This window comes from Megalobrama amblycephala, linkage group LG11, assembly GCF_018812025.1.
Source record: "Megalobrama amblycephala isolate DHTTF-2021 linkage group LG11, ASM1881202v1, whole genome shotgun sequence".
NCBI classification, from domain to species: Eukaryota; Metazoa; Chordata; class Actinopteri; order Cypriniformes; family Xenocyprididae; genus Megalobrama; species Megalobrama amblycephala.
The window spans coordinates 483,911-502,738 of NC_063054.1; the positions used below are offsets into that span (position 1 = coordinate 483,911).

The 18,828-nt window shown below is 39.2% G+C and overlaps 1 protein-coding gene across 9 annotated transcripts in view; it reads left to right on the forward strand.

Annotated features, from left to right (window-relative positions):
* The window catches only part of lama2 (laminin, alpha 2), a 171,309-nt gene that overhangs the window by 86,262 nt on the left and 66,219 nt on the right, over nucleotides 1–18,828 (forward strand). For all 9 annotated transcript variants that reach the window (XM_048208189.1, XM_048208190.1, XM_048208191.1 and 6 more), the window contains exons 16-19: nucleotides 4,209–4,322; nucleotides 6,248–6,375; nucleotides 8,261–8,347; nucleotides 17,323–17,534. In XM_048208189.1, coding sequence (XP_048064146.1) covers nucleotides 4,209–4,322; nucleotides 6,248–6,375; nucleotides 8,261–8,347; nucleotides 17,323–17,534 — 541 coding nt within the window. The remainder of the gene's footprint in view (nucleotides 1–4,208; nucleotides 4,323–6,247; nucleotides 6,376–8,260; nucleotides 8,348–17,322; nucleotides 17,535–18,828) is intronic.

Here is an 18,828-nt window from a genome sequence, read left to right on the forward strand (position 1 = left end):
GGGCAGTTTTATTGAACTCAACTATTGTTTAAAAATGACTATATGTCTGGATTAAAATCAACCCAAAATTTGTTGGAAATTAAAAATCAGACACATAATTAGAGGCAACAATAATAATCAAAAGGTAAACATTTATTAATAAGCAATTTAATAAATGTTTATTGTTTAATTATTATTCATTAAACTTATAACTTAACCCAACCACTGGGTTAAAACAACCCAATCACTGAGTTTGCCCATTTTCAACCCAACTTGGGTTGTTTTTTAGAGCATAATAGAAAACTTCAGTAAAAATGCATTAAATAGGTTTTATAATTGAGGCAGTCCCAAAATGTTCCCAAAGTGAGATTTTGTCTTATTAAGTCTTCACTCTAAAAAATGCTGGGTTAAAAACAACCCAAGTTGGGTTGAAACTGGACAAACCCAGCGATTGGGTTGTTTTAACCCAGCGGTTGGGTTAAATGTTTGCCCAACCTGCTGGGTAGTTTTATTTAAACCAACTATTGTTTAAAAATTGCTATATGGCTAGCTTAAAATGAACCCAAAATAGTTGGGAAATTAAAAACCAGATGCAATTAGAGGCAACAATAATAGACAAAAGGTGAATGTTTATTAATAAGCTTTAATATTTTATTAATATAAATTTAATAGTTTAATAGTTTATTAATATAAATGTATTAATAAGCAATTTAATAAATGTTTATTGTTTAATAATTATTCATTGAACATTAATAAATGTTCATTTCCAACATACTTTGGGTTCATTTTAATTAAGCAATACAGTAATTTTTAAACAATAGTTGAGTTAAATAAAACTACCCAGCAGGTTGGGCAAACATTTAACCCAACCACTGGGTTTGTCCATTTTCGACCCAACTTGGGTTGTTTTTAACCCAGCATTTTTTAGAGTGTACAATACTGGGTTTTGATTAGAGAATGAACCTCATTGGTTCTCATACTTCAAGTACAGTTGAGCTTCTGTTGACCATATTTGATGTGTGTATGTTGATCAGTATTTAAATGTGAATTAAATCCCACATTAAATCTGTTCATTATATAAAGTGAAATGTGTATAAAAAATATATGCGGCGGGCTGGGCTTCTGCGAACACTTTTATAAGGTTCTATAGCCTAGACAATGACTCCACACCAGGTTCTCGAGTGCTGATGACCTAAGCTTGTGCTCACCATGATTCACACTAGGACAGGCACTTGTCAGTATAGCATAGTGGGTATTAACTTTCCCATAGCATCAACATCTGACACAGCATTGAGTTTCCTCTAAAGGGAATGTCTGGGTTACGACAATAACCTTCAGCCAATCAGGAGCTGGCAAAATTTGGTCCAAGTATCCTTTATAGCATCCTGGTTTTGACGTCATGCGTCACGGAATGATGTCTTGCCAGTGAGTGATTACACATGTGTTTCAGACACAATCATGCAAAGGTGTTCCCATAGCATCAACATCTGACGCAGCGTGGAGTTCCCTCGAAATGGAATGTCTCGGTTACGACTGTAACCTTCAGCCATTCAGAAGCTGGCGATGTATCCTTTATAGCCTCCTGGGTTCAACTTCATGACACAATCGCGCTGAGGCGTTCCCATAGCGTCAACATCTGATGCAGCGTCTCGTTCCTTTCTCAGGGAACCAGGGTTACAGTCGTAATCGAGACGTGTGGACTTTGAATGGATGGACAAAAATGATGTGTCAAAAAATATCTTCATTTATGTTTTGAAGATGATTTGGAAGAACATGATGGCAGGACTCGACAGTGCAAGCCTTTTTAACTAAAAATGAGAAAAAAATAATATATTGTAATAAAAAACATCAGGTCATAAAGTCTTAAATATCTTAAATGATAAACAAATGTCTTCATTATAATTTTAAGAAGTCTTTAAATTGAAGATTGAAGAACAGTAATCGTGATATGGCCTGATGTGATCAACTTCAAAATGTGATAAATATGAGCGTTGCATGTTTCAAAGTAAAAACGCAGCACTGTTGCTTGTTCTACAAACTCACAGTTTCAGAGCAGATCACAATCAATGAATACTGTGCATTAATGTCAAGTGATCGCTTTTGATGTACTGTTGATGAATTATGACAATGTTTACGTCATGGTGTTTATATTGAATGCTGTATATGGCTGTAAGTGTGCATAGTTGACCTCACTCATCTTTTATCTTTTTGAATGAACATATGTTTCAGAATAAGTGTCACACTATATATATATATGATTAAAATTAAAAAGTGAGCATCAAGTATTGAGTAATTGATGACAGAATATTAATTTTTGGGTGATTTATCCCTTTGAATGTGTTTCCTCATGTATTTGTGCTCAGAGTGACAGGGTCAGCGGGGTCACTGAAAGACAGCAGAAAAACAAGTGTGATGCTTATTGCTGTAGTCATTTCTACTCTCCACTTCATATTCAGCATCTCTGCAGTCAGCAGTTCTGTGCCAAACCCTAGTGATCTGCCCATCTCGACAGCACACTGAGGCATCATCCCCACGTGAAGGCAGTTCCAAACAGTAGGAAGCACAATTATTCTGCCTCATTAGATATCTCGCTTTGACCAAATTCTAAGGCAGCGTCACATGTATTCTCCATGAATAAGTCAATCCCAAATGCAATGAGCCCAGTGAAAGGGACCGTTTCATTCGGAAGTGATCATGCGAATAATAACGCTGAAAATAAGCATCATTTGGAACGCACTTAACGTCATCGCACAGAGGCTGATGCTAATGTGCATCACTTGTTCCAATGTGACATTCTTACACACGATTGTGCCTCATTAATAACAAATTAAAAAGTTTTGTTTAATAAACAATTGCTTAAATATTTCATACAGATTAGCTAAATTAGTCCTCAGATAATTACACAGCACATAACATAATCAGTTTAAAAGTTGAAAAGCTATGATTAAGTGTTGATTAAAGAGATCATGGGTTTCACAGCATTTTGCATAGAAACAAGCACATTAAGCTGAAGATAGTCAAAGGCCTGTCAAAATCAGTTATTAATGATCATTTGTTTATGTTTGGAATTCACTGGAAATGTTCAACTAAGGTGAATTAGTATAGAAGTATAGATAAATAATTAATTTAATTTAAATTGTACTATTTACCCCAGTGTTTGTGTGCTGTATATTTCCTGCTCATTAGAGCATCATATGGTTCGTCTCACTGTGAGCGGATAATTTACTTGATATTGATTACAACAGCTGGGGAAAATGGCAATCTCTCTTGGGAAAAGATTAAAATCATCATAAAAGGGAAGTTAAACAAGTGTTTTCTTCTCTATTGTGCCATACATCGAGAGAAACGCTTCTCAAACAAGAACAAATGTAGGGCGGGGCTTGATTTTGTGTGTGGGAATTGATTGGATGGTTGTGGTTTGCTATTGGTGGATCTCATGTGAGTGACAGGTTGCCCCGCCCTCATCATCAGAGAAGAGATGCTGCAAGAGGGAGGAGAAGATATTCTGATTCAAGATTATGAGGAACATGAAACAATCATGATGTGCATAATAATGATGGATAAACACTGCAAAATCAGCAGCTTCCTATTTATATTTCATGGTGACTTTAATCAAAAGCAGTAGAACTTGTTAAATGAGTCAAGTTCAGGTTCATGGTTTATCCTGTGTGTATTGCAGACAATTAAGTGTCATAGTATTTTTCCATGTCTGATTATTGCATCGCAAAAAGAGCAAGTTATGGCATTTTAATTACAAAGATTATGAGGTAAAAACATATGCATGATGATTGAACTGTTCACAATAAGACCAGTATCATGCATTTAGAAAATAAATAGAGCTATTGTGTTTTAATGCCGACTGTAAAAGGCAGCGGCCTGTGAGGCCTTCAGACACGTTAATGAAACAAAACAAGACAGAAAGGTTTGAAGAAGTACATCTTAAGAAAACACACACACACACTCATTTATCAGCCGGCTCTATAAACTTCTCTTGCGCTTCAGTTGACTGAAACAAATCTTCTCCCTCGTTTAGTAAATCAAAGCACTTTGTGCTCTACAATGATCCGCCAATTAGCACAGCACAGATTAATTACTGGCAGCGCTGACGCTCACACGCTGTTAAACTCATGACGCACGTTCAGACAAACCTGACCAAACCCTTCATTTCCTCATGATGAATGATGTTTCTGTGATGCACTAACCGTGTGTGTGTGTGTGTGTGTTTGCAGATGTGTGCGGTGGGCTACCGCAGGGTGAACGGGATGCTGTATCGTGGCGTGTGTGAGCTCTGTCAATGCCACGGACACGCGGAGCGCTGCGATGACGTCACTGGACACTGCCTGGTAATGTGTGTGTGTGTGTGTGTGTGTGTGTGTGTGTGTGTGCACATTGTTAAGATGAAAGACTGTATTTTGTTGTTTCTTCAGAATGAGTGTACAGAATTGAGTTGCTCTGTTGTTGTTGTTGAAGCTGTTTGCCCATAATAACAGAACTGCATTATAATAACACAATCTGCTGTGAATGCAGTTCAGATGGAGTCACGGAAAATAGAATCATTCCATTTCCTGTGTGTGTGTGTGTGTGTGTGTGTGAGAGTGTGTATTTCAGCAGTAGTGTGTAACACAGTCCTACAAGCAACTTTAGCAGGTTGAATTTTTATATAACATATACATATTTGAATTAAAGCCTTTTAAAATTCATCTGAAATAATAAACTAAGTGCAATGTAGTGTTGTCAAAAATATTGATTTTTCAATATTGATACTGAAATATCTGAAACACTTCCAATACTCATTTTCCCCAGAACAGACACACAATACTCTTTCTCTCTCTCGACACACACAAACCCTCCGTCACTCGTTTCATTTGATCCAGATGAATATTGTTGGTGTTTCAGGGCTTGAATTTCAGTGTTGTATTGCTCATAATTTAACTCATTCCTGCAGATTTTGTTCTCACACACACATAAAGCCGCCTCTCAGTACTAAATTGAGTTCTTTTTTGGTGCTTATTATGCTTAAACAGTCAAATACACACAAAATAATGTCAAAATGCCAGTCTTGGTGAGTATTCACGTAGTCAGTTCTGTTTAAAGTGAATGTAAACAGTTGAGAAAGAAAACGCATGTGTAACAGTATAATGGATCCGTGCATCAGCTCTTAAAGTGACAGCAGCCTAATAAACCTGCTGACAAATTATGAATTTTTCCACATGGTACTGATGTCAAAATTACGACCAGTGAAAATGCTAGTAACTTTGGAAAACCACAAGCCATGAAGCAGAAACGTTCATGTCAAGCCCTGCCTTGGTAGTACATGACGTTCACTGTTGTTCAGTAAGGTGATGTTTAGACCTGTATGCTCAAACTGTCATCTTTTTGGATCTAAAATAAAACACAATCTCCATTCGTGAGGAAACAACATCAGTCTTCCATGGCACCAGACAGTTTCTCCTGCGCTGGTTTGAGCAGTCGAGAGCTGAACACCCTCTTCTTGACTACAGCCTGCCAAGGACACGAGCAATATAACACAGACATATAGAGCTGCTGAAGCTCATCCTGTGCTGTCAGACCGTGATTGTGTCGATGGATTGCGCTGTGATTATCACCGTGTGCATGTGTATTTACCTCTCAAACATGAAATACTGCCGCCGTCCCTCTGATCCATTACTGCGTGCCAACGCTGATGAAAAGTGTGTGTCCCTGCTGAGGAATGGTGCTTTTAAAAGTTAATAGAACGTAAACAATTGGTACATTGCTACTTTTTTATAGAAACTAACATATTTGATACAACTGAGTTACATAGTGGCACAGAAGGTGGTTGCAGGTGAGATGAAGAATCAGATTCCAACACGAGTTTTAATAACAATAATCCAAAAGGTAAACAGAAGGTAGCAAGACATCATCTTAAACGTGACCAGAGAATGAACGTGAGGGGACTCATACTTATATAGGAACTCAAACAAGAGGATTAATTGAACACAGCTGAATCAAACGAACTCATAATGATGGTGACCATGGTAACAAAGGAGTGACGGGAAAATTAAACACATGAGAATAAAATGAAAACAAACTAAAAGTCCATGATAACTAAGACAAACTGAACATAACTGTGACAATGATGCAGTTTAAGATGTGTTTTCATTTCCTCAGACAGAATCTGCAGATGTTTTGTGTATGTTAACATACCTCCATGTCCTCACATTAGTCATGTGGGTTTTTTTTTTTCATATGGTCTGTCCCAGTATGAATGTATTTGTGTGTATTGTAGGGCTGTAGGGATCACACCGTAGGGCCGAACTGTGACCGATGTGCTCCTGGCTACTACGGAGACGCCACCAGAGGAACTGCAGATGACTGTCAGCCGTGTGCCTGTCCTCTTCTGAGCCCGTCAAACAAGTACGTCATACATCATACTGACATCATACTCTACAAATAAACACTCAGCATCGTGAGGCTTTCATCGATAGATCTGCTGATGCTGTCGGTTAGTGCTGCTGCAACGATCGTACACTGAAAAAACAATTATTTTTTCTTTTGCATATATTCACATATGTGCAATTAAGTAAAATCTACTTAACTAAGTTAAGTAAAATTAACAAAAAAAAAAAAGTAACTTTAACTTAATTTCTACTTAGTAAAAGTTTACTTTGCAATACTCTATAAATAGTAAATAATACAGTAGATATTGTGTAGACAACATATCTACATGATATAAGTAATGTGGTATCCAGCTCAATACTTGCTACACAATAACAGTAACATTTGTTTGATCATTTTTGAGGAAGAATTTGTCATTTTGAGTAGAAAATGAACTCCAGATGTCACAAAACAGCAAGTTACTAAACACAACAACAGCAATGATAAAACAGTGTAAATACAGCTGGAAAACAGCTGTATTACTCCAGAGCATGATGGGAACACCAGCTTCAGAAAAGTTGAATAGGTTTTATACTAATACACTGAACACAATTATAAATGCAACCTTTTGTTTTTGCCCCCATTTTTCATGAGCTGAACTCAAAGATCTCAGACTTTTTCTATGTACACAAAAGGCCTACTTTTATTCAACAGTGCTTTGATCTGCCTGCATTGACACTATTCTTTAAGAGCTGCTGTGCAGCCAAAATTATACACCAGTTATCACTGTAAATCTGCATTGTAAAAAGTGCTATATAAATAAAGGTGACTTGACTTGACTATTTCTCTCAAATATTGTTCACAAATCTGTCTAAATTAGAGTGGTCTTATATTGTGTCCAGGCTAAGGCACACCTGTGCAATAATCATGCTGTCTAATCAGCATCTTGATATGCCACACCTGTGAGGTGGATGGATTATCTCGGCAAAGGAGAAGTGCTCACTAACACAGATTTAGACAGATTTGTGAACAATATTTGAGAGAAATAGGCCTTTTGTGTACATAGAAAAAGTCTTAGATCTTTGAGTTCAGCTCATGAAAAATGGGGGCAAAAACAAAAGTGTTGCTTTTACAATTTTGTTCAGTGCATTTGTAGATGGCACTTTAGTATGGGGAACACATATTCACATATGACTTTTGCTTCAATAAAATCCTAATTACTAATTATTAATAGTTAGTAAGGTAGTTGTTAAGTTTAGGTATTGAGTAAGATTAAGGGATGTAGAATATGGTCATGCAGAATAAGGCATTAATATGTGCTTTATAATAAACAACCAACATCCTACTAATATGCATGATAATAAGCAATAGTTAATAGTGAAAATTGGACCCCAAACTAAAGTTTTTGTATCAAAAAACTGCGCACATCACCTTTACCAATCTTGGTGGCAGACTCAACTAAAACCAGTAAAGTCCGTGATTCAGTTTCATTTTTGGCATGATGGCATCTATAAGGAGCGCCTGTAGAGTCTTACTTTAGCTCTGTAGCTGGCACATGATTTCAGCACTAGGCTAATATTGGCTGTAGCATGCTAGTGGCTAATCCAGAAAGAGTTGACGTGTCCCAGAATGCAACAGCTGAACATTCCACATCCTCAAGCGGGCTAAAGAAAGCGTCGCTCCCCTCCTGCCCTCAGCATTCCCAGCATGCCCCTCAGCCAGGCTCCAGTGTCGTCTGAAATAGCCGTGCAGTCATTACAGCTAATGGCAGAACCTGACGCTCACCTCGCTGTGAAGGGTTTGCTTCATCATCTCGGGGTTCAGACGGTCTCTGGTTAGAACCAGAGCGAGTGCTTATGATGTTTTTGATTCGCTGCTCTTTTCTTTTTCTCTTTGTCCCCTTGTTGGCTCAAAAACACCGTAGTTTCAGTCCCACGTGCCACGTCGATGCCAGGGGTGAGGTGATCTGCGACCGATGCCCGCCGGGCTACACCGGAACACGCTGTGACAGGTAAGACAACGAGTTTTCACCTCCAGACTCATTGCATTTTAGGACAAAACAGAGTTATTTTACATCTTAAATTGGCCTTAAATTTAAACTAAATAAATACATCTCCCTCAGTAATGTGCATCTTTAGGAGAGATCGTTTCCATGTGAAATGTAATGTCAAACTGGGTAAGTCCTAAACTGGGTTAATATCTGCCGACACAGTGGATCCATTTTTTATGCAGTTTTGAAGCTTGACCAGAATGTCATCTGTGTGATGGCATTGTTCCAACACCTAATGAGCCGTCTACAGGCCTCGTACTGTAGTTGTGCTCCTGACTTTCATTGCCAAAAGGTAGGCAGCATAAGAAATGGTGATAAGAAGCATGCTAATATGCATAAAAATAGTTAAATCTAACTGAAACTACAGTATGTATTTCATGCTTGTTAGAGTATCACATTCTTAGCTTAGAAAACATAATAGTAAACTCATCTGAACACTATGACATACATTTATGCATTTTGGCAGAAGCTTTTATCCAAAGCGACTTACATGGCATTCGGCATATACATTTGATCACTTAATGCATTCCCTGGGAATTGAACTCACGACCTTGGCGTGGCTAACGTCATGCTCTAATGCTCTAATGCTTCTGCTGCTTATGTAGAAATCACTTATGAAATCAGTCTTTTGTGTTTCCATTTCAATCAGGATGCCAACTGAGAAGGGCGTTCGGATTCAAATAGGCAAATGCTTAAGAGTCTATAAGAGACGATTATGTTTCTAGCATGTTATATGTTTGGCAACAGTTCTTTTAGCCCTAATTGATGGATTGTGTAGATTTTCATTTCCTAAACAACCATGTAGGAAGACACATCATGGCCATATTCCAGGATGACAAAGCCAAGATTCATCAGGCTCAAACTGTGAAAGAATGGTTGGGAGGGAGCATGAAGAATCATTTTCACACAGGAATTGGCACTTCAGAGTCCAGACCTTAAATTCACTGAAAGTCTTTGGGATGTGCCTCTTGCATTTTTAGTACAAGATCTTGAACAAAACTTGATGGACCTCTTGATTGAATCAAATGTTATTATACCCTGGAATATGGCCATGATGTGTCTTCCTACATGGTTGTTTATGAAATGAAAATCTACACAATCCATCAGTTAGAGTTAGAAGAACTGTTGCCAAACATATAACATGCTAGAAACATAATAATCACTGTAATAATGATCCAATCATAGACTCTGCCTATTTAAATCCAAACAGCAACTTTTTTTGGCCGGGCACAGTATGTGAGCCAAGCAGTATGTCCAAATTTATAGTATTCATAAATCAGTAGGCAAAAAGTACCCGGATGACCAATTACTAGATTCGGAAGTGTGCATATGATGGACACTTTACTATCCAATGAGGCCACAGGAGAGGATTTGTGAATGATGGTGAAGCGACGCAACTGATGCCATAGATCACATGACAGTGACAACATAGCAGGTTTAGGACGTCCAGATTACATTCATACTACACACATTTATACTATATATAACATACTTTTTAATGGTGGCAAAGTACATTTAAAGGCCTATAATGCCCCTTTCACAAGATGTAATATAAGTCTCCCAGAATGTGTGTGTGAAGTTTCAGCTCAAAATCCCCCACAGATCATTTATTATAGCTTGTCAAATTTGCCCCATTTGGGTGTGAGCAAAAACACGCCGTTTTTGTGTGTGTCCCTTTAAATGCAAATGAGCCGCTGCTCCCGCCCCCTTTCCAGAAGAGGGCGGAGCTTTAACAGCTCAACAACAACAAAGCTGGAGAATCTCACGCAGCCAAAATGACGAAAGTGTTCAGCCTTACATTGTTCAAACCGGAGTCGACACTGATGGAGAGACTCAGGAAGAAGTTACAACTTTTAGACGTTTCTGAATGGTTAGTGGATAAATTGATGTAGTTGCTGTGGAGTTGATTCAACTCATCCACTAGCATGTGCCGTCATGTTCATCTTTTGTGCTGAATTGACCCTCGTTTGTGAAGCAGTCCGGCGTAAAATGACGGCATGTCAACAACACTCGACTACAACAACTCTTCCTCTTCTCTAAAGCAGCCCAACATGGCCCCGCCCCCTTTGTTGCGTGTTCTCGGGGGCGGGGTTTATGTAAATTTTAGGGTTAGTGACATCACCAACCAGGAAGAAGCTTGTTGTAGTCCCTACCAGCCGTTTGTTGTAGTGATTTCTGTAAAAGAAAATTTCTCTCTTTGAATTGAACTTTGAGCGTCGTAACTTTGCAGATGTTGTTTATGATCAAACAGCAACATTACACACTAACTAAAATTAAAAAAGTCAAATCATAATCAGCCACCCCTTTAAAGCCAAATTTAGTACCTACTGTACATTATGTGATTTTGGACGCAGGCTATGTGTCTGTCCTCTACTGTATTCCCATTCTGATTTAACCCTTGTTTTCTCTCTGTGTGTGTGTGATGTGCTGAACAACACCATATGTTTTCTGAGCCTGTAATGTGTTTGAGTAGACTAGTCAAACAAATCTTAATCTCTAGGCCATATGGATCTCTGTCCCAGTGTGATATGAAATAAAATCTGGCATAAGTTGGAGCAAATGGCTTGATCCTCTGTGGTCAGTGTAAAGTGTCCACAAATGCAACAGAGCACAAAGCAGCTCTGGCACTGATGCCACCGTCTTAATTTCATTAGCATCAGCAATCACTCTGCTCATGTATCATGCGCAATATTCCATCAGTCGCTCTGTTTATTTCTCTTTCTCAACCCTTCGCGTTCCCCCAGTGGGCGTCGATCTCTCTCGTTCTCTGAAGGTTTGGTATGCTGATGGGTTAGCATTAGCATATGCTGCATTCTGGGTAGGTTGCGTTGGCAGTCGCTCCAGCTAAATCACAGTGGTGTGGTGGAATACGGCGTCTAGGTTGGAAGAAAGGTCTGGGCTCTGCTGTGACCCACCCCTGAAACAGATGGAGAGGGACCGGTGCAGTGCCAGTGCTGGTACACGCGAGCTGGCACCAAAGCTCTCCGCACTGAGCCATTAGCAGAAAACGAGGTGGAGGGAACAGAAACCAGGGAGCTGGAGGTGTGTTATGGAGGACAAGCAGAGAGAAAGTTCGGGAGGAGAGAAAGAGAGTTAATGGAAAGGTTTCTCGTTCTGGGAAAAGCCAGGGACAGACTCACGTTAATGGGGCGAGATGGGACCGATCCATCAGTGCTCAGACGGAGCTCAAACCCAGTCTGTCCCCGGAGACACTCGCTGAAAGAGATGTGAAGGACATACTTCACACAAACTCAGTCAGGCGGCGCACGTCGCTCTTAAAACATGTTCCTAAAAACGTATTGTGTCAAGGAAAGTCACAAATAAAGTGAGATCAAATGGAGAGCATGATTATTTTCACACGTCCCAAAGGAGTTTCAGAGGAGATCTCAAGAATGCCTCATAGTGCACTCGGATACCGTTGTCTACAATGGCAAGGCAGAAATCTCAGTATGATCTGGAAGAACATTTTAAATTCTTACAGGACTAAATGATCTGGGCTGTGTTTCCCAAAAGCATTGTATGCCTGAGTAGATCGTAGAGACCAAGGCTGTTGATGCGGATATCGTGGCCAAAATAATTCACGATAACGATATATTGCGATATCTATAGAGATCTTGAAAAAAAAAAAAAATAATGCTGGAAATTAAAAAGAAATATTATTTCACAGTATTATATACAGTGATAAAGTCGATTGGCATTGCGTTATAAATATACATTATCCTTATGAAAATACCTGAGATGGCTTGAAGAACAGAGATAAACCATATACTGTCGCTATGGTGTGTTAATTCTCTTCATGTTTAATCAGTCAAAATATCTTTCTGAGATTTATTAAAGGATTACCCCAAGCTTTACTCACCCTCAAGCCATCCTAGGTGTAAATGACTTTCTTCTTTCTGATGAACACAATTGGAGTTATATTAATAAATATTCTGACGTATGCGAGCTTTATAATGGCAGTGAATGAGACCAACGAGTATGAGCTAAAGAAAGCGTCTCCATCCACCATAAATGTACTCTACACGGCTCCGGTGGGTTAATAAAGTCCTTCTGAAGCGATGCGTTTGTGACCGCCTTCCGTATTCAGCTTAGGAAGAAAGTGTAACGCCGCTCGCAGTTCAAAACGCTTACATTACGTCCTTACACTAAAAGTACTATGTTCAGCTTACAAAAAAAGCGCAACTGACGTGACGAAGTTGACTACGGAAGATGGTCTGGCGGAAGCTAGTTATTTTACTTCATTACTTGTTAAATATAGATATTTTTCTTACACAAATGCATCGCTTCACTTTAGAAGGTGTTTATTAACCCCCCGGAGCCGTGTGGAGACGTTATTAGGGATTTCCTTTAACTTATTACTCATGAGAGTCTCTCGTGGACTTTCTGCACGAGGGTGCCCTCTTGTGTCTAGTATGAATGAATCATGTATTACATGTGAGAGTTTAGCGCTCCATAATGACCACATTGTCCTGATTTGGGTAAAAATAGAAAAAAAATGACTGCTCTCTAAAGATATTTGGAGTAAACATACGATAATCCAGAAGTTTTTATCCAGATGAGCACACTTTTGGACTATAAGCATGGGGGATGTAAATATAATAAACCAGAGAAAGGCGTCAGCAGTTAACAGGTTAATGTAACATTTCCTGTTTCAGGACAAGGAAAATAATGGCAACTTACAGTGGCCAAATCTGCAAGATAATGGAGGTTTTGCTCCCTCACTGTTGATCGTCAGGTCCTGCAGACTGGGGTGATTAACAAGTCATTTTCGCAGAATCCAAAAAAACTTCCACATTGGCGAGCAATTTTCTTGTAGTGTGGGTAGAGTGTCTGGTCTGTCACATCCGATGACATGCTTTTACGCGGCAGTAGCAGCTGACCGCTGTGTCTGCTTGTGTTTTATGTGGCATCCAGCATTAAGGTGCAATACCGTTGGGATGTCAATCAGATATTGGCTCAGGATTATTTACGTGCTATATTATCATATGTGTACTGTTCATTTGAAATATTACGGTTATTGCCAATACTGGTATATTGCGACAACTCTAACATGATAATGATATTTAATTTTTTTAAATATCATTGTTATCGTCAATACCGGAATATTGCGACACCCCTAGTAGAGACTTTTGGTGCCATTGGTTTCTATGATCTACTTGAGGCAACTATTATGTCTCACCTGTGCATTTTTAGTTGAGTCTCCTGTGGAATTTTAGGAGAAACATCTGAGATAAAGGTGATATTTAAAAGAAACTTAAGAGCTCAACATCTTCCAACAGGGCCATAACCACTATACACATCGAAGAGGAAACGTCAGTTCCAGTATTCAGATTAGCAGTCAACAAATGTGATTTTCAGTGGTTATTACATTTAGTCCCCAAACAAATCCTAAATATGTGCTTATATCCGGTAAACAGAAACAGAAATCTTGTCTCAGACTATGAGACATGCATAATTTTCAACCCCAGATCCCTTTGGCAATTTTCATCTAAGCAAATCAGAGGAGCTCTATCCAATATCTGTAGAGCCACACTGAGTGCTACCAAAGCCTGTAATAAAGATGAGCAACAAGTGCCACAATTGCTGTTTCCTTCAATATTGAAACATCTCGATCTTCTTAAGAAGCGTCTTCAAAGACTGGTGATATAAATTGATGATCTAATTCCACATGCATTAACAGCCACACAAACTGAATCCAGAAGGCTGGATTGATATTTGTAGTTTATATATAGTTTAAAGGGATAGTTCAACCAAAACGCATCTTCAAGTTGTTCCAAACCTGCTTTCTTCTATTGAACACAAATGAACATATTTTGAAGAATGTTGGTAACCAGACAGTTAACAGTAGCAATTAACTTCCATAATATTTTTTTAAGTCAATGGCTACTGGTTACCAACATTCTTCAAAATATATAAATTTTTGGAAAAACTATCATTTAAGCTAGGTTTGTGAGTCCATCTTTACATCACACGCACCTAAAAATGTCTTATTCCAAACACAAAGAGAGAGAAAGCTGCATGCAAACGGGAATGCAACTTCTCAAGCTGTTTTCCTGCATTACGTCACGTTCTGGTGTCCATGTAAATGTTCTCAGTGTGAAAGCTCAGAGCAGGCTGTTGCAGTTACGCTGCAGTTGTTCAAGCTCTGTGAAACAGATATTTATCATCCTGCCCCTCTGCTTCATTCACTATGTTTGTGTTTGTTGTGGAGCGTTCTGTAAGCTTGCTCTGAGTGTGTGGTAGCAGTAATGGGCTCAGTGATTGAAGGAGGGTCTCTTCAGTTTAAGAATCACTGACCCACGACAGGAAAACCAGTGCCCGGCTCTCTCCACCCCTCTCTCTGACCTAATTCAGCTCAGTCCCTCCGTGGCGTCTGGTCCTGCTCTGAAATAGAGTGCTTATGTTTAGCGTGGCCCTGCGAGCCCGGCGACACCTGAAACAGCGAGCCAGAGAGAGCAGGCTGAGGGTGAAGGGTGAAGAGAGGAAGGAAATAAGAGTTTGGAGCAGTCCCAGGTTTTTTTTTTTTAGTAATTATTCCCTGGTGTGCAGACAGACAGGAACTTGGCCATATAAATGGCCTGGGTTAAAGACACCTGGCCCGAGTCATCAGTGCTTAAGATGGCTTTCTCACAGCAGAGCTGACGACAGGAGAAATGATCAGCTGGCACCAGACTGGCAGGAAGAGGCTCAGTTACCCTATAAAGGGTACCGAAACAGTGCAGGGGTGGCAGTGGGGTGGGATTATGTATTTTTTGGAACAGTAGGTGGGGACTTTTGCATGTTACTTGAAGAGATAGTTCACCATAAAATGAAAATTCTGTCATCTTTGCTAAGTAATAGTTATGCCCAGTGAGTAAGAAGTTGTCCAAAACTTGTTAGCAAAAGATTAATGGGTAGTAGTTTTTCTGCCTTATTACATTTATTAAAACCCTAATTATAAATAATAATAACAATAAACTATGAAAATAGTGGAAATATAAAACTGTGCCATCATATTTTCCTTGTAACATGGCCTAGTAGGATGTCCTACTAAATAGGACCCAAGACAGAGCCTTGTGGCACTCCATACTGATCTTTTAGACCGAGACCGCTCCACATTTACACACAATTGTAGGAACAATTTATTTCAATTTGACATTGTCACAAAGTAGAATCTAAACAAACAAGACCACTGCTAACATGGTTCCTCTCCTTTCCAAAATAATATTTTGAACTATAGCGTCAGTAACAAAACTGCAGTATAATAATACAAGCAGAGAAATATATTCACATTCAGATGATAAAAGGACCTATGCATAGACTGAAATTCTTTATGCACTGTGTTAGTCTTCAGAAAGAAGCATTTGGATTTAGATTTTCCAGGATTCCAGCTTTTCCAAAAGAAAGGTATCCGTTATTGGAGATGCTGTGATGATGTTACACATCAAAGGTTCTCTTTCATATTCTCAGATATGAAATTGCTTTATTAATTGCATTACAGCGCATTGTATTTTACACTACAAAATGCAGTTGCAGGTGTATGCTATGGCACTGATGAAGGGTTGATCCTGAAAACATTTTGCACTTCTTGCACTTTCTGTGGCCTAAATTCTTTGGAGCTTTTATTTTAGCGGATATTTTATGTTTTTTGATCTTGGAGTTATTTTTGGATCTGTGCACCACCAGAGGTTTTGTGTGCAAGTATTCGTTTGGACTGTGATCTGGGGCTACCAAAGCAACTTGAAATCCACTAATTATGTTAAATGACAAGCAGTATGGTAAAAATGACACTTTGTAATCTGGCCCGCCATACAGTAACACAATTATGAATGCAGATATTACTGTATATGAATGTACCAATCCAATATTCCTTAAATGAGACATTATCCCAGAGCATCTGTACTGCTGAAGGGATATTATGTCTTTTAAAGTTATTGTGAGATCTGAAACTTTGTTTAAATGTTGAAATCTCCAACATGAACAGCTAGAACTAGATTCTGCACCAGCATGCCGCTGGGCCTGTAAAGACAGTCACAACCAATACCACATTCAATTAATAAGTCTACGGTGGCTCGCGGAATCCGCTGAGCACGAGTGAAACGCAGTGATTACTTTCTCTTTCCACCATCATGCAGATAGCGCAGTCGTGTGCAGATAAGCGCAGAGGAATCCATTTAACATGAAGGGAGTGGATAGACTGTGCGTGTTTATCTGCCGGCAGCACAAGTTGCTTCAGTAGAGATATAGGATCCGAACGCACCGACAGCAGATAAGAAGAGCGGGTGGGCGAAGCGAGCGGAGGAAGTGATAGCGTCTCTTCCCCTTATATTTCTCTCACATTCTCATCGTCTGCGCTTTGTTTTGGCGAGAAAAGTCTCGGGTGCTCTTTTCATGATCAAACGAGGGTTGTTCATCAGACGTACTGTAATGGAGCCAGTTCAGTGTGTACACAGCTCCTTTAAAAGAGAAACAGGACATGTCAGGAAATGCAATATACTTAAACGCTTTCCTTAAGTGTGTCCATTCATCCCACTTTACCCCAGCTATTCTCTACATCTGTTTCAGCTCAGACGAGTTCAGTTAAAGTTTAGTTTCTAGTGCACATGTACTGAACGACCTCTGAATTCATTGCACCACCCTCAAGCTAGAAGTTAAATATATCTCTATGCATCATACTGTACATAAGATATAAATGTTCATTATCTCAAAACAAACCCACACATGGCGACCAGGACCCCAAACTGGCTGACTGTACATTATCCAGCTAATTACATGCCTGCATAGCAATTAATAAAACACATGCATGTGAGAAATTGATTTAAGCGTACATTATTTTATAATGTGAGAGGAAAAACAGATAATTAAATGGTGCAAATTACAGTTTTGTGTCACTGTAGAAGGCCTGAAGTGTGATCAGACTCTTGAGCATGCATTCTCTCTTCTTTGGATGACCGCAGGTGTGCTAATGGCTATTTCGGGCGTCCCGACGTTCTTGGGGGTTCCTGTCAGCCGTGTATGTGTAACGGTAACCTGGATCACACAGCAGCGCTCAGCTGCGACCCGGTGACCGGAGCCTGTCTGCGCTGTCGTGAGGGATACGGAGGGCCGGACTGTGAAAGGTGTGCGGACGGATACTTTGGAGATGCCCTCATAGCCAAGAACTGCCAAGGTGAGTGAAGGAGCCGAGCTTCATTGTTTTAGCTAACAATAATACGTGATGGCTAAAACCAAGTGCTGACTTTAGGGTTTTGATTTTAAAAGACCTTTCATCACAGATAGTAGTGAGCGTGTCTGTCAGGCTCAGAAAGGAGAAGGAGAAGCACTGTGAAAAAATAATAAATCTCTATCTCAGACATTCCCATTCGAATGGGATTCGTTTTCTCAGAGGAAAGGCGAGAAAAACACTAGGCACCGAAAAACAGACGTGTTTGATTCAGGTAGGATTAAAATCACAAAGTACGTCTGAGAAACATGTATTTGCCTGACTTCCTCTGGGAAACTAGACCCATCTGAATGGGGAAACTGTCAACATCATTTTAATGTAATGGAAGTAGTGGCATATTTTTTCCTCAGTATTGTGACACACTCTGATGTATAACGGATTATTGAATAAGAAAAAATGTAGGGCAGGAAGTTGATTCTATAGTTCGGTTGTTGATTAGATGTTGAAATGCGGGTTTGGCACTCAAAAATAGGGTTGGGTGATGTTTGAATTTTAAAGATTCCAATTCTTATTGATTTCTAATTTCAATTCCAATAAGGTAAAAAAAACAAAAAAACATAAAGTGTGTCCCAAAGCATAGTATGTTGAAAAGAGTATGCCAAAAGTCCCCGGATGGTCTACTATTTCCAGTAGATTTTTGAAGTGTGGATCCGTGCACACTATAAAGGCTAATATTGCCCACAACCCATTGCGCTTTGGAAGAGGATTCAGTTCAGAACTACAAACATGAGTAAAAAGTGTTAAAAAAACTACAAAACATGGAGGATATGCGAGGTTTGAATGAATGATCAGTTCAACCTGATAGAAAATATTTATTTAATCTGCAAATACCAATGCAGACTTTTATAAAGATCTGATTGGCCATTAACTTTTAAATGTATCATTATGCATTAATATGAGGAGAGTTCTCCACATGAAAGACCCGTGACTGCAGATCAGCGTGCTGCATTTCTCTGCGATACGGTAGGAAATTAGCTAAATGAAATGTGGAGGATGTAAGATGATTGACAGGCCAGTTTACGGTGATGCGACAGAGAGCAAAGACGCAATTGTATGACGTGATAGTATGTCCCAAAGCTTGTCTACTCTTTTGCTACACACTCAAAAGTAAATATTTTTTGTTCACAGAAAGAGTACATACTTTTAGGGCGTAGTAGAAGTAGGCTAATTGGGACGCAGCACTAGATATCGTACACATTTATTTTAAGTCTTATTGCAATTTTTTTTATTGCAGCTGAAT